The 12,882-nt window shown below is 49.2% G+C and overlaps 1 protein-coding gene across 6 annotated transcripts in view; it reads right to left on the bottom strand.

The window, feature by feature from the left end:
• The window catches only part of Arhgap44 (Rho GTPase activating protein 44), a 157,492-nt gene that overhangs the window by 9,295 nt on the left and 135,315 nt on the right, over positions 1–12,882 (bottom strand). For 2 of the 6 annotated variants that reach the window (XM_075992154.1, XM_075992152.1), the window contains exons 14-18: positions 12,411–12,524; positions 11,752–11,843; positions 10,428–10,608; positions 1,158–1,175; positions 153–380 (exon numbers count right to left, since the gene is read on the bottom strand). In XM_075992154.1, coding sequence (XP_075848269.1) covers positions 153–380; positions 1,158–1,175; positions 10,428–10,608; positions 11,752–11,843; positions 12,411–12,524 — 633 coding nt within the window. The remainder of the gene's footprint in view (positions 1–152; positions 381–1,157; positions 1,176–10,427; positions 10,609–11,751; positions 11,844–12,410; positions 12,525–12,882) is intronic. The other 4 variants (XM_075992155.1, XM_075992153.1, XM_075992157.1 and 1 more) reach the window with 2 other exon arrangements.

The raw sequence follows: 12,882 nt of genomic DNA, 5'->3' as shown, positions 1-12,882 counted from the left end.
TGGCAGGATGGAGAAAGCCAAACATGAATGTTCTGATGTGGCGGGGTGGGGGTGAGCAAGTCCAGGAGGCCTGGAGTGGGAGCCAGAGCCCAGGCACCCCAGCATGTACCCCAGCATACAGGCCAGCCTTCCATGGCGGGGGCTGGGCTTACCTGGGGCGCTCAGGGGTGGGCTGCAGGCTGGCAGCTGATGGAGAGAGTGCAGGAGCCGGAGTGGCGGGGCTGTCTGGGACCTGCTCCGGCAGGGGTGATGGCAGGGGTGCAGCCAGCTCGGAGGGTGGGGCAGGAGGCTGCATGGAAGGCGGGGCGCAGGATGCTTTCCGACCAGCAGAGGAGCCTCTTCGAGCCACCCAAGATGTGTCCATGACCCTCACACCCATGCTAGCGAGGGACACAAAGACATCTGCTTACCCACGTGTGACAGGTGACATGTTCCCTCCCCCATGAAGCAGAGACATTCAAGCAATCTGTGTTAGGAGAGAGCAGCAGCCTTAGCACCCTCCTGGGCCCTGGGAAGCAATGCCTACAGTGGAGAGGTGTGGCTAGCAACGCTCCAGTGCCCGGGCTGCTGGGGACCAGCCCAGGCCTGGCACGAGCCGCCCTCCCACAGTGGCAACGCACAACGGGGCACAGCCAACAGCTTGGGAGCCCACAAGCTGTGCTTTCACCCTCTGCCAAAGCCAGCAGGCCCTGGGATAATGGCCCCCAAAGCATCCTGGGGTGTGGAATTCAAGCTGTCCTCAGAGCAGAATGTGGCCTACCTGTGGGGCAAGGGAAACATTCTTCCCAAGTGAGATGAAGGAGGGTGGGACATGGATAGACAGCACCAGTCTAGGACGTGAACCAACCGGCAGGAGACTTCTAAATACATCCTTTTTGCAAGGTGGGTTCTAGCCCCAGCTTTGCCACTGCTGGGTATCCTGTCAAGGCACAACCTCTGTAGGCCACAGCTGCGTATTTATATAGCATGGAAGGAGCTGCTCATGCCTCTGGTCCCTCCAGGCTCGGAGTCTACTTTGATGATGGACATACAGCTCCAAGTAAGTCGGACAAGCAACCGAACATGGCACATTCACCCTCTTGCCGAGCTCACTACCACACAGCTTGCTTGCTTTAAGAGACTGCAAGTGGCCTCGTAGCTACCAGAGGATACTGTACCTTTGGATTTTCCTAAGGCTGCAGGGACAGAAACATACAGATATTAGTGTCAGTGAATCTACAGCTTCCTTTGGACACAGGTGGTGTGTCTGCAAGGGGAACTGTGATGGTCAGAGCCCTGATGTAAAGTTCGGGTTGTGTGACAGGGTAACTACTGTGTAGTTGCCCTCCAAGCCTCTCCTGTGTCGGTGGATAGAGCAGAGCTGTCTAGTTGCCAGGGCTTTGGGGATGATGGAAGCATCAGAGCGCCAGACATCTACTTGTTTTCAAGTTGTTTGAAACACAGAAAGCAGTTAGCACCCCATCACTCGGTCCAGGGGGACCTGGTCCCGTGTCCTTGGGCAATAGCTTCGTTGACTAATACAAGAACTCCCATATGGAGGGAGACACGGACTTCTGTGTGAGGACAAGCCGCACTCCAGGACGCGCTCGCCTCTAGTGCTCATCAGCACAGGAGGGGAACGTAAGAGGACACGCCCGTGCTCATCACCCCTCTTCTCCCTCAGTGGTCCAAAGGGCTGAGCTAGTGCGCCGTGGAGTCCTGCCTGTCTAAAATGGGCACATGTACCTTATAGAGGTGCAGCAGGATGAGAGGCCAATTCAAAACAGAGATAAGCTGTAGCAGGTGGAGTGGATCCTTCAAGGAAACACACCTCAGCACAGACCGGAGGTGAGGGGTCCTGTGAGGGTGCTACCAAACCAACCAAGGCTGCCTTAGCTTCCTGAACCTTTCAGGAATGGTGCTATAGCTGCCATTTCTAGGTCCCCTTGAAGACGGCTTCAAGAGGGCCTCTTGGAATGGAGGGGGAGTATCTCTTCCCAGGACCCACTGGCTTTCATCATCTTGAACAAGCACCCTCAGAGAGCATCCAGAGAACCTCAGGAATGTCATCAAACTGGAGCAGGGGTCCATGAGTGTCCCCTGGTAGTGACAACAGGCCAAGGAGGATCAGCAAACTATGCTTTCTGGGTTTCAGAATTTATCAGGACAAAGGGGGAGAAAAGCTTATTCCTGAATAAAGGGAGGGAGGCTGTAATACTTAGTGTCCAAGGTCAGGCAGCCACGGGAGTCCAGAAGCCCCGCCCCTCTGCTCTGCCACATTCTCTTCTGCTTAGGAAGGCCTTCCCTCATCAGGGAGGGAAAGCTGGGTCCTTAGAAGCAGAGCTGTGAGAAATTCTTTCTCTTTCCAACGGCAGCTTCTCATAATGGGAACCTCAGACCCCAGTCTACCCACTGATCTGGTTCAGCAGCAGAAAGAGCAGGCTTGGGTACCAGTTAGGTATTGAGCGAGCCCTGGTAATTTTGACTGGCAAATGTCAGCAACTAAGAATTCCAAGCTGAGTGCACACTGCCGCCTTCACCAGAGGCTGCTGGCTATGCCAGTTACCCCTCTGCCTGCTGGAGAGCCTGATGGGTGAGACATCGTGGGTTCAGTGAACACACATACCATGTCCACTGACATTTTCAAGTAGTTATATAAATCTTGGGGTGACTCAATAGCAAAGGTGGAGGCTATGCTCACAAATACTCAAATATTCATTTAGACTCAAAGGAGCAGTCTGCTAATTCTGTATGCCTGAACGTCCACATAAACTCAGCCCATGACAGCCATGACAAAGCTGCTCCGAAAGGGGCTGCCCACAGACGAGGGGATTAGACTGTCGGTCTGAATCGACAGTTCTCAAGTCTTTGTTGTTGTCTCACAGTGATCAGAGCAGACTCAAGGTGCTGCTTGTGTTTAAGGGGGACAGAATGGAAGTGGGTGACTCCGGTAGGTGCTGCGGATGGAAACTCAAAGTCAATGTGGAAGCCCCAGCACCCCCATGACTCACTCTTGTGAAAACCGAGGGGCCAGCCTTAGAGAAAGGGAGCAAATACCAGGTTAGGAGGAGACCATGGAAAGCTAAGGTTGGGGAATCTATAAATAGGCACACGGCGAACCCCAGGGAGAGCCTCCTGGAGCACTGTGCTCTGGCTCCTCAGGGTCTCTCTTGGGGAAGCGGGAAGGACCCAAGGGGTGTGCCTGCAGAATCTGGGAGTCAAGATTGAAGTGCTGGGTTCCTACTATTGTAGAGTAAGGAAACATCAGCCAGACAACCCTCACTGAGATTCATGTGGGTAGGCCAGATGCCAAGGCTTCGTTCCTCCCTGCCTACCAGAACCTTCCATTTATTTCTTTGTTACTACAGGCTTTTGTGACATTCAGTCTTGTGGAGCACAGGTTGGCCTCCACCTCCCAGGGGCTGGCATTACAAGGGGGTCATCACATACAACCAAGCACCATTTGCATGAGATTTGCAAAAAATTATACTTCGGATTTTTTTAATGAGACTTTAACAAAGAATTGGTTCTGAGATGACCCATGCCTCCAGGCCCAGGTAGACCAATTATTATTGACTTCCTGTAACTCTTTCCTCATAGACAGAACGGGGCAAATCCTTCTTTCCTGCCTCCAGTAACCAGAAGGGTAACTTGTGATGACAGACCTGACATACCTCATAGCACTGCCTGGGGGGAAAAGTGACAGAATGGGTTGTTCTGCATTTAACATGGTGTTGTGGTTTGGAGAGGGCTAGCTATAGTGTGTCCTCTGAGAATGTGGTAAAAGATGCTAGGAGCTGGTACCCACGCACCTTGGGGTCAAGGTGATAGGGTCACAAGCGACACTGTCTTCAGAAGGACCCGAGAAGTTTCTGGTGGGACCCTGCTTCTCACATAAGAAATGTTCACCAAAGGGCAGGCATGTTCCCGAAATCTCTCTCGCTGCCTGTCTTGCCGTGCCGTCTCTTGCTTTCGCATATACTCCTACTGCCATCTGCCATGGGATGCAGCCAAGGGGACCTTCACTATTGCTAAGCCAAGGCTGGCACCATGCCTTGGAAGCTCCAAAACTATGAGTTATGTAACCTTCTTGTCTTTACCCAATGTGGTGGTTTGAAAGAAAATGGACCCCATAGGGAGTGGCATTATGAGGAGGTGTGGCCTTGCTGGAGTTGGTGTGGCCTTGTTAATGAGGGGGCAGGCTTTGAGGTCTCACATTTGTTCAAGCTACGCCCAGTACAGACTCCTGCTGCCTTCAGACCAAGATGTAGAACCCTTAGCTTCTTCTCCAGCACCATGTCTGCCTGTATGCTGCCTTGACCGGACATGATGATAATAAACTAAATAAATCTTTGAAACTATAAGCCCCAATTAAAGGCTTCCCTTATAAGAGTTGCCATGGTCATCATGTCTCTTCACAGCATAGAACACTGGCTAAGGCATCCACCCCCCCCCACAGCATTCAGTTATAGCAACAGAAAGTGAACTGATATAAACACGAAGTATGTCTAAGAGGAGGTGTGCCCAGCTATGACATGGTATTTCATCAGACGAGGAGGCGGGGTTGTAGCAAATGAGAACCTATCTTGGAGGAGGGGCCTACGGGCTGGTTTGTATTGCGTCTCTGGTGTGGTGACTATGTATTCTCTCTGTTCAAGGCAGCAGAGTGTGCTTTGGAGGCAGTGCATATTGGCATGAATGCCAGACTTGGCAATTATTAGCTATACAATACAGATACAGATGAGCCATCTTTGAGTATCCTTTGTGAAGGAGGAGGGGCACACCCTCTCTCCATTGGAGGTGTTTATAGAATAATGAACGTAAGACTGTCAGCCCAAGGAGACCAGGCACAGGCCGAGCACACTTCATCTGAGAATGTGATATGCAGAATGTTTCAAATCCCAAAGCTCTGTGAGCTGATGAGAATGTCAGAATTCCTACATGTGGCCTCAAGTGCTGACTTGCAGTCAAAGCAGAAGCAGGAAAGAGGCTGTGTAAAATGACCTTCAGGATATCTATCTGTCTTATCTATCTGTCTGTCTGTCTGTCTATCTCTATCTATCTATCTATCTATCTATCTATCTATCTATCTATCTATCTATCTATCTATATGAAAGACATATTTCATTTTTATTTCTGGGTTTCGTGTGTTTAAGCATATACTTCAAATTTTGAACTATTTCTAGTCCTAAACTGTTTTTGTAAGGGACAGACAGTCTTGAGGAAGAATCAGCAGGGGTAATGTCCTGTCACTCAGATGCCAAGTACATATGACTTTAAAAGGTGTCTAAGTAGGTATGATGGCACACATCTTTAATGCCAGCACTCAAGAAGCAGAGACAGACAGGTCTACATAGTGAGTTCCAGGACAGCCAAAGCTACAGGATGAGACTTTGTCTTAAACAAAATAAAATATCTACTCGATAAAGGCACGGACTGTGTTTATGAAGGGGTGAGGAAGGATACTGTGTTAGTGAACTGGGGACAGTGTGAGATGGAGACACTGGGAAGATGCTGCCTGGGTTTAATATTTGAGTTCTTCGCTACTCAGAGCCCCTCTTCCTTCTGTCACTTTGTCCTGTAGGACTCTGGCCCGTCAGACCAGTCAAAAAGAATACTTGCAGCCTAACAGAAGACTCTAGGAGTAAGAAACTAAAATTAAGGGGGAGGTTCGCACAACCCCGCCTGGCATGGCTGAAATCAGTGTCTTCCAAAGACCTATGTGCTGAAAGCCTGACCTCTGGTCCTCTGGGAAGATGATGGAGCCTTTAGGAGCTGGCCCTATAGAAGGACATTAGGTTACCAGCAGGTCAAGCAGCAGTTTGAAGTCTGAAGCCATTCTTCACAGTAAACTCTCCTCCTCTGAAGTTGGCTATGGCAGGGATTCGGTTCCATTAGCAAGATCTGACTATTATATCTGTACTTTTCAGTGCTCAGCCCTGACTATAAAGGGTCACGACCTTCCTGCCTGAAGAATGGTTTCTAAGTTAAAGAGAGCCCTTTATGACCTTCAGGTGCCTTTGGTCAGCGTGGCTTTAGTATATTTTATGCTTGTAGAGTTAGCTCCAACACTTGGCAGAGTGTAGACAGAGAAAAATACCAAGTACTTAAGAGGCAAGGAAAGGGCTTGGTCAGGATGCCTTGGTGGCAGAGGAGTGGACCAGGCATGCCATTCCTTTAAAGATTTATTTTTATATGTATGTTCTTATGTCATGTGAGACATACGTGAGACACATGTGAGAGTGCCTATGGAGGCTGGAAGAGGGCACAGAAACCCATGCAACAGATTGGAAGCCGCCCAACCATGCTGGGAGCCGAACATATGTCCTTTGGAAGTGCAGCAAGTGCTCTTAACTGCTGAGTCATCATTCTTCCAGCCCTGGTGTGTACTGCTCTGCTACCTTAAAGATGGGGAATGATACTCAAAAGTTGAAACTTCCTGACAGAGCTGGCTGCCAGCTCCCTGCTCCCTGGGGACAGATCCCTCTGGGACCACAATTTCTCTGCAGGGGATGCTTGGACTCTGCACTAACTACATTATTGAGTGTCCCCAGAGACATAGGAAGAACATATTGGGCTAGTCTCAGAAGTTCCAGAACACCACCATGGCTAGCTCTGATGCCAGGGAAGGTCACTGAGACACTAACACTGAGCAAGGACACTCATGTGTCTGCTGCCATCTTTCCCACAATGCTACTCACTGGCACCAGCTAATGGTTGTATTAGGCTCCTGCAGTGGCAGTGATAGGTGCCACAAAATGGACAAACAACAGCTATAAACAAGCAGTTCTGGAAGCAGATTCCAGGCTCTCTATCACAATGGTCCATTCAGCAGCAGTGCAGCTGTGGTCCCTTCAGGGGCTCTAAGGGACATGCGATCTATTTCTGCCCCAACTTCTGGTGTCAGCCCACCTGCAAATGTTAGCCCCACCTTCACAGCTCTCATGCATTGTGGTTCTCTGCCTCCCTCCTGTAAATGATGTCCTACAGGGACCACTGAGAAGCCAGTGCAGCTTCCTACTTCAAGATCTTGCAAAGACTTTTTTTCCCCCCCAGAACAAAGTAATATATACAGGTTGCAGATTTGGACCCCATATCTGTGGGTGGCCATCATCCTGTGTGTCATGATGAAAACCACAGATTTGAGCTCTTAACTCTGACCCATGACTCACTGGAGACATTCCACTTGCGGTGATGTGACTCAGAAAGGCTTCGTGACCAGCCCGGTGGAGGGCTAGCTGCCTTACATGACATCTAAGACTCAGAAGCTGTTGGCCCAAAAAATGATCTTGATGCTGACAGAAGACTTCCCACTCTGGCCCAATTTTATCTGGTTTATCTGTCCTAACTTTTCTGATTTTATAATAACAGCTTTATTGATACATAGTTTACAGTTTCTTTTATCTTGGGCAAAAACCTTCAACAAGATCTATTTAATGTCAACATTTCAGTGGGAGACTTACAAGACTTTAACATTTTTCTCTAGATACATTAAGAGCTCAGAAATGGGGAAGTTGAGAATTAGTGAACACTGTGCTGCTCAGTGGATTTAGAATATTCTCTTCTCCCTCCAAGAGCAATGAGTCCTCTTTCTTTCAAAGTTCAGAACTGACCATTGTTCTAGATATCTGTTGTTGGGCAATTTCATTTTTGTCTGCATGTGACAGAGTATACTTATAAACTATGCTGGCTGTGACATCATCAGATACACAATCTCATATGACGGTCATGTATGTGAACAATCATCACCCAAATGTCATGTGGTACATGGCTTCAAACCATGCCCTGTCAGACAGCTCTCTGAGGGTCAACTTAAACTATGCTTTCCATCTCATTTGCTGTGGAAAATAAATTTTAAAACACACACAGTACATTTTACTTCATGTACTGCAGCAATACATAGACGGGGAGGGTGGATGATGGAAATGAAATTTTGAGTTTATAAACTTAGATTTTGTGTGTGCGCACTTGTGTACATGCATGTGTGTGTGTGTGTGTGTGTGTGTGTGTGTGTAAATGCACCACAGCACACTTGTAGAGGTCAAAAGATAACTTCTGAGAGTTAATTCTCTCCTTCTACCATGTGATGCCTGGGGATCTAACTCAGGTTACCAGGCTTGGCAGAAGTGCCTACATACACCTACACACACCTAGCTTCCCAGAGTCCCCAACCTAAGATCATCATGGCACACAGATGGGATAGTTCATTCCTAGTGCTCTGAAGCTGCAGGACTACACTAGAGATGTGGCATCAGCTTGAAATGTCATTGGTCAAGTTGCTGCCACATCGGTGCACTGCAAGAGGTCAGTAGACTTGGAAAAGCCCAGGGGTTCTGAGGTGTTCTCTATGGCTTGGGGAGCACCACCATCTACCCATGAATGTACCCTGACAGCTTGGCAAGGGGTTACATGGGCACTGGGCTGCTGCCAGCACCATCATTTATCCATGAGGGCATGCTGACACTTGGCAAGGGGTTGCATGGAGATTGGGCTGCTGCTAGCACCCACATCTATCCATGAGGGCATGCTGACGCTTGGCAAGGGGTCACATGGGCACTGGGCTGCTGCCAGCTCCAGCATCTACCCATGAAGGCATGTTAATGGCTTGGTGAGGGGTTACATGGGCACTGGGCTGCTGCCATCACCAGCATCTATCCATGAGGACAAGCTGATGGCTTGGCAAGGGGTCACATGGGCACTGGGCTGCTGCCATCACCAGGATCTACTCATGAGGGCATGCTGGCGGCTTGGCAAGGGGTCGCATGGGCACTGAGCTGCTGTTTAGAATGAGTTTTAAAAGAAACGCCCAAGGTGTGCTCCAGATTTCTGTCTCTCTGATTCTAGTTTTGCTACTTTTTTTTGGTAAAGATTTTTCTGTTCCATATTTGAATACCTAAGAGTTTCCATTTTCCCTCTCCCTGCAAACAGCACACAAATGCACACATATTCAAATAACTACATGCAACCCCACACATCATGTCTGTTGAGTAAGGTCACAAGCAGGAGCAGTAACCCACTGAAGACAGCCGCCCCACCCCTACCTCCTATATCACAGGACACAGCCGTAGAGCTCCTCTATAAATTCCAGCCCCCAGTGCCAACTCCATGCAGAAGGAGGAGGGACAGTTTGACTCCTACTCTTCCACAGGTCCCCCAGGCCCTTCTGACATCTGCCTTTGCAGTAAGCCTAGTGGTTCCTGGTTTAAGGCAGCATCTGGCTGCTTTGGTTCCTGTCATCCCAGTTTCAGACGCTCTGACTTGGGGCTCCATGCTCCTGCTCCAAAGCAGCTGTAGATTGTGATTGTATGGAAGGAGTTTTTGATTCCTAATCCCGGTCTACTTAACTGACTGACGTGGCAAAGCCTGGTAAGCCACTCCAGCAGCAGGTGTGCTGATGCCCTTGGTGGGCTGGACTCCCATCATAGACTCTGCTGTCCCGGGGTGATGGCTCGCCAGGACTCGCTGGGGTGGGTTATGTAACCTGCTTATGCCCCTGCTGCTTACTAAGGGGATCACGTTGTGTAATTAGGCATTATGTAAACTGATTTAATGGGCTCAGGAGTGGCATGCCACCCACTAGGCGGGCTGCACTTGAACTGCATTCAAGCAGACAGACCCTGAGGAACTTAGAAAAGCTGTATACTTGGGTCTCTCCTAGGCGAGGGTTCTTGTCCTCTCTCACAGAGAAACTTGTTCATTAAAGGTGCTGCGAATGCAAGGAAGCCGCTCAAGATGGCAGGTTAGCAGGCAAAGACAATGCAGAGGCAGGAATGGCCGCACATTTACACATGCTGGCTTTTTTGGGGGACGTCTATACTACTGAGATTTAACCTCACATATGCAAAGCATGAGTTGTGCCACTGGGCTAGGCTCCCAGCTACACGTCGGTGTATTCTGAGTCAATAAGGAGCTTAGGGGCTGGGGGTGTGGTTCAGCTGCCAGAGCCTTTATCTAGCACAAAGCCCTGAGTTCAGTCCCCAACACTGCCTAAAACCAGGTATACGAATACATAGTCCCAGCACTTGGCAGCTGGAAACAGGAGGATTAGAAGTTTAAGGTCATCCCTGTTTATATGGGCAGTGTGTGGCTAGCCTGGGCTATATAAGACTACATTGAAATAAATAAGAAGAAAATTGAAGTTTATGATTGAAAAATCAATTCCCTTCACTGACCAACATTTATATATTTGCTGAGAACTAACCGTACTGATGGCAATCCGGTCAGCTAAGAAGGCTGTATTTACCTCTGGCTTAAAGAGACGTAGGCCAAAGAAACCTGTCCCAGACATCACAGAAAAAAAGCATCAGGGATGAGGTCCCAAATGAATTGCTACAAGCCACCTCAAGTGTCATTAATAAGTACGGCCTTCCTGTCAATCCTGGTTTTCTTAAACACACCCTCCCCCAAACCAATATTTCCAATGCTGAAAAAGGGATACTAGCTCATACCCATCCTTCTTGTAAAACTCCAGCATCATGTTGTCCGTAGCAACACTGAGGGGTCGGCGGGCCTGCTCTGGCTGGCGCCGGTCAGCGGGGTCCATGTCTGGAGAGGGCATTGAGCTGTAGTTGGCATTGTGGTTCACGTGGACTGGACTTCCATAACTGCCTGTGATGTTGAACTCTATCTCTGCAGGGAGAAAGGACCAGTGTACGTGATCTCTTGCTAATGGCACTCCCTTCCTGGATGAGAGTTGCTCACAGTCTATACCAGCTGACCTCGTGATATTAATTCATTGTACTGATCAGCCAATGAAGAGATTGGGCAATCGCCAGACTATGCTGTTAACAGAGGAAGATAACCAGGTCAGCCCTGACCGCTGAACTATGATGCAAGGGTTCTAGCCTTGGTCACATTTTGTCCTCACACAAGTTAGCGGCTAAAGCTCACCCTCAGCATTTACTCCGCATGACATACAGGATCAGCGTGTTGTTCTTTTAGCAAATATTATTACAACTGCTGTCTCCATAAAATGATCACCACAGGGAAACACGCATGTAACGGCACTCCCAAGGCTCATCACATCTTGTAAATTCCCTTGAAGAGAACTGTCTCAAGGATCTAATTTTGAACCAGGCATACACACAAAAAGCCTTGGAGCCCTGCTGTTATGCATTGAGGGGCAGCTCAAAGACCACCATTTCAATCAGTGGAAAGGCAGCGCCCAGATGATGCCTGAGCCCTGAGCAGAAGTGCTTCCCTGCCACCCACCACACGCCTCAGGCTCAGCCACCCTCTGCATTTGGAAAATGAGCAGTTTGGAGCTAAGGGGCACTCTGCACTCAAACAGTTTCCCATGTTTTGTAGATGTGAATAAACCACGCTGTAGATGTTAGGTCAGGAGAATCCATGGACCTGGTTAGCAGAAGGCATGGACCACCAGGGTACTAGAATGTCTCCTTGGAGCCGGGCGGTGGTGGCACATGCCTTTAATCCCAGCACTCGGGAGGCAGAGGCAGGCGGATCTCTGGGAGTTCGAGGCCAGCTTGGTCTACAAGAGCTAGTTCCGGGACATGCACCAAAGCTACAGAGAAATCCTGTCTCGAAAAAAACAAAAAACAAAAAACAAAAAAACCAAAAAAAAAAAAAAAAGAATGTTTCCTTGGCAGGGATAGAGAGGGGAGCATCCCAGACTCCGCTCCAATGCCTGGTGCATCAGCGGCTGTGTGCAGGAGTGAAAACACCCCTGGCTTCACAGGCTCTGAGCTCACAGTGACTTTCCTACCCCCACCTCTGACCCTCTGTCCCCCACAGGTGAGTGCTGATACTAACCCCCAGGGAAGAACCAGTCTGCGTGTTGGATGATGGGCTCCACGATGCCAACAATCTGCAGTGAAACTGTGGTCATCATCTCGGTGATGTTCCTGCCAACAGAGCAGAGGGGTGGGCTAACCAGCTGAGGGAGGGGGACAGCTTCACTAAGCTCAAAAAAGGACCCTGACCTAGAATCCTGCAAGCCTGGGTCTGTCGGCTGCCTCCCTGAAGCTTTACGAATAGAATCACTCCTAGTGACCACACTAGCCACAAATGCTTTTTCAGCACAGGCAAGCTTGTCTGCTTTTCAAATCTACTGCATCTTGCAGACAGACAGCCCAATATCCTTTTAGGTCTAGATGTTAGGAGCTATCCTCTTATGGAAGCCTCCAGAGGGCCCAAGAGAGCTTGCCTTGCTTGGTGCCATGATGTCCCTTGCCTTCCTCTGTCACCCTCCACTCTGATTTAGATTCATCAGAGAACACCTTCCTCAGACCCATAGCTCTGAGTCTGTCAGCAAGGAAGAGCTGTAGGAAATTCTCTTCCTTCTATTGACTCCAGGAAGGAGCAGGCCACAACAGAACTGGAGCTAACAGGCTTAGATGATCCAGGGCCCAGGCTTCCTGTCCTGCAGCCCATGCCTGGCACCCTAGGGGCCCTCCCCTCCCTGGACTCACCCCTCTGATTGTGGCCACAGGAGGTTGGGTCCCAGGACGATTGCCATGTTGCTAGGAGTCATCTTGTTTACATCCTGATATTCAGACAGTTTGGATAAAAATTTGATCAAGTACCTGGAAGGCAATGAGAAGAGCTGGATTTAACTAGGACTCAATACTAGTCTTCGTCCCATAGGGCCCAATAGGAACTTCTCGTGTAGGACGTTCCTGACAAGGAGACTCACAGACCAGCCATATATGAAGAAATAACCCACATTAGGAAATAGGAATTCTGGATTCTCTTCCCCAAAGCAGACAGACCCAGACAGAATCCAGCCAGGCAGATGCTCACATCTATTCCAGTGAATAACCAGGCCTCATCTGTTCTTGTGCCTTAATACAGGATGATCAAGGTGTATCTGTCACCAAACCCTGTCACCTCGTGTGTAACCTCCTGCCATCTTCTCTGTGTAACCAAAGTGTCTATGGCTAT

Source organism: Microtus pennsylvanicus, chromosome 11 (genome assembly GCF_037038515.1).
Source record: "Microtus pennsylvanicus isolate mMicPen1 chromosome 11, mMicPen1.hap1, whole genome shotgun sequence".
NCBI lineage: Eukaryota > Metazoa > Chordata > Mammalia > Rodentia > Cricetidae > Microtus > Microtus pennsylvanicus.
This window is presented reverse-complemented; position numbering and strand designations above follow the sequence as displayed.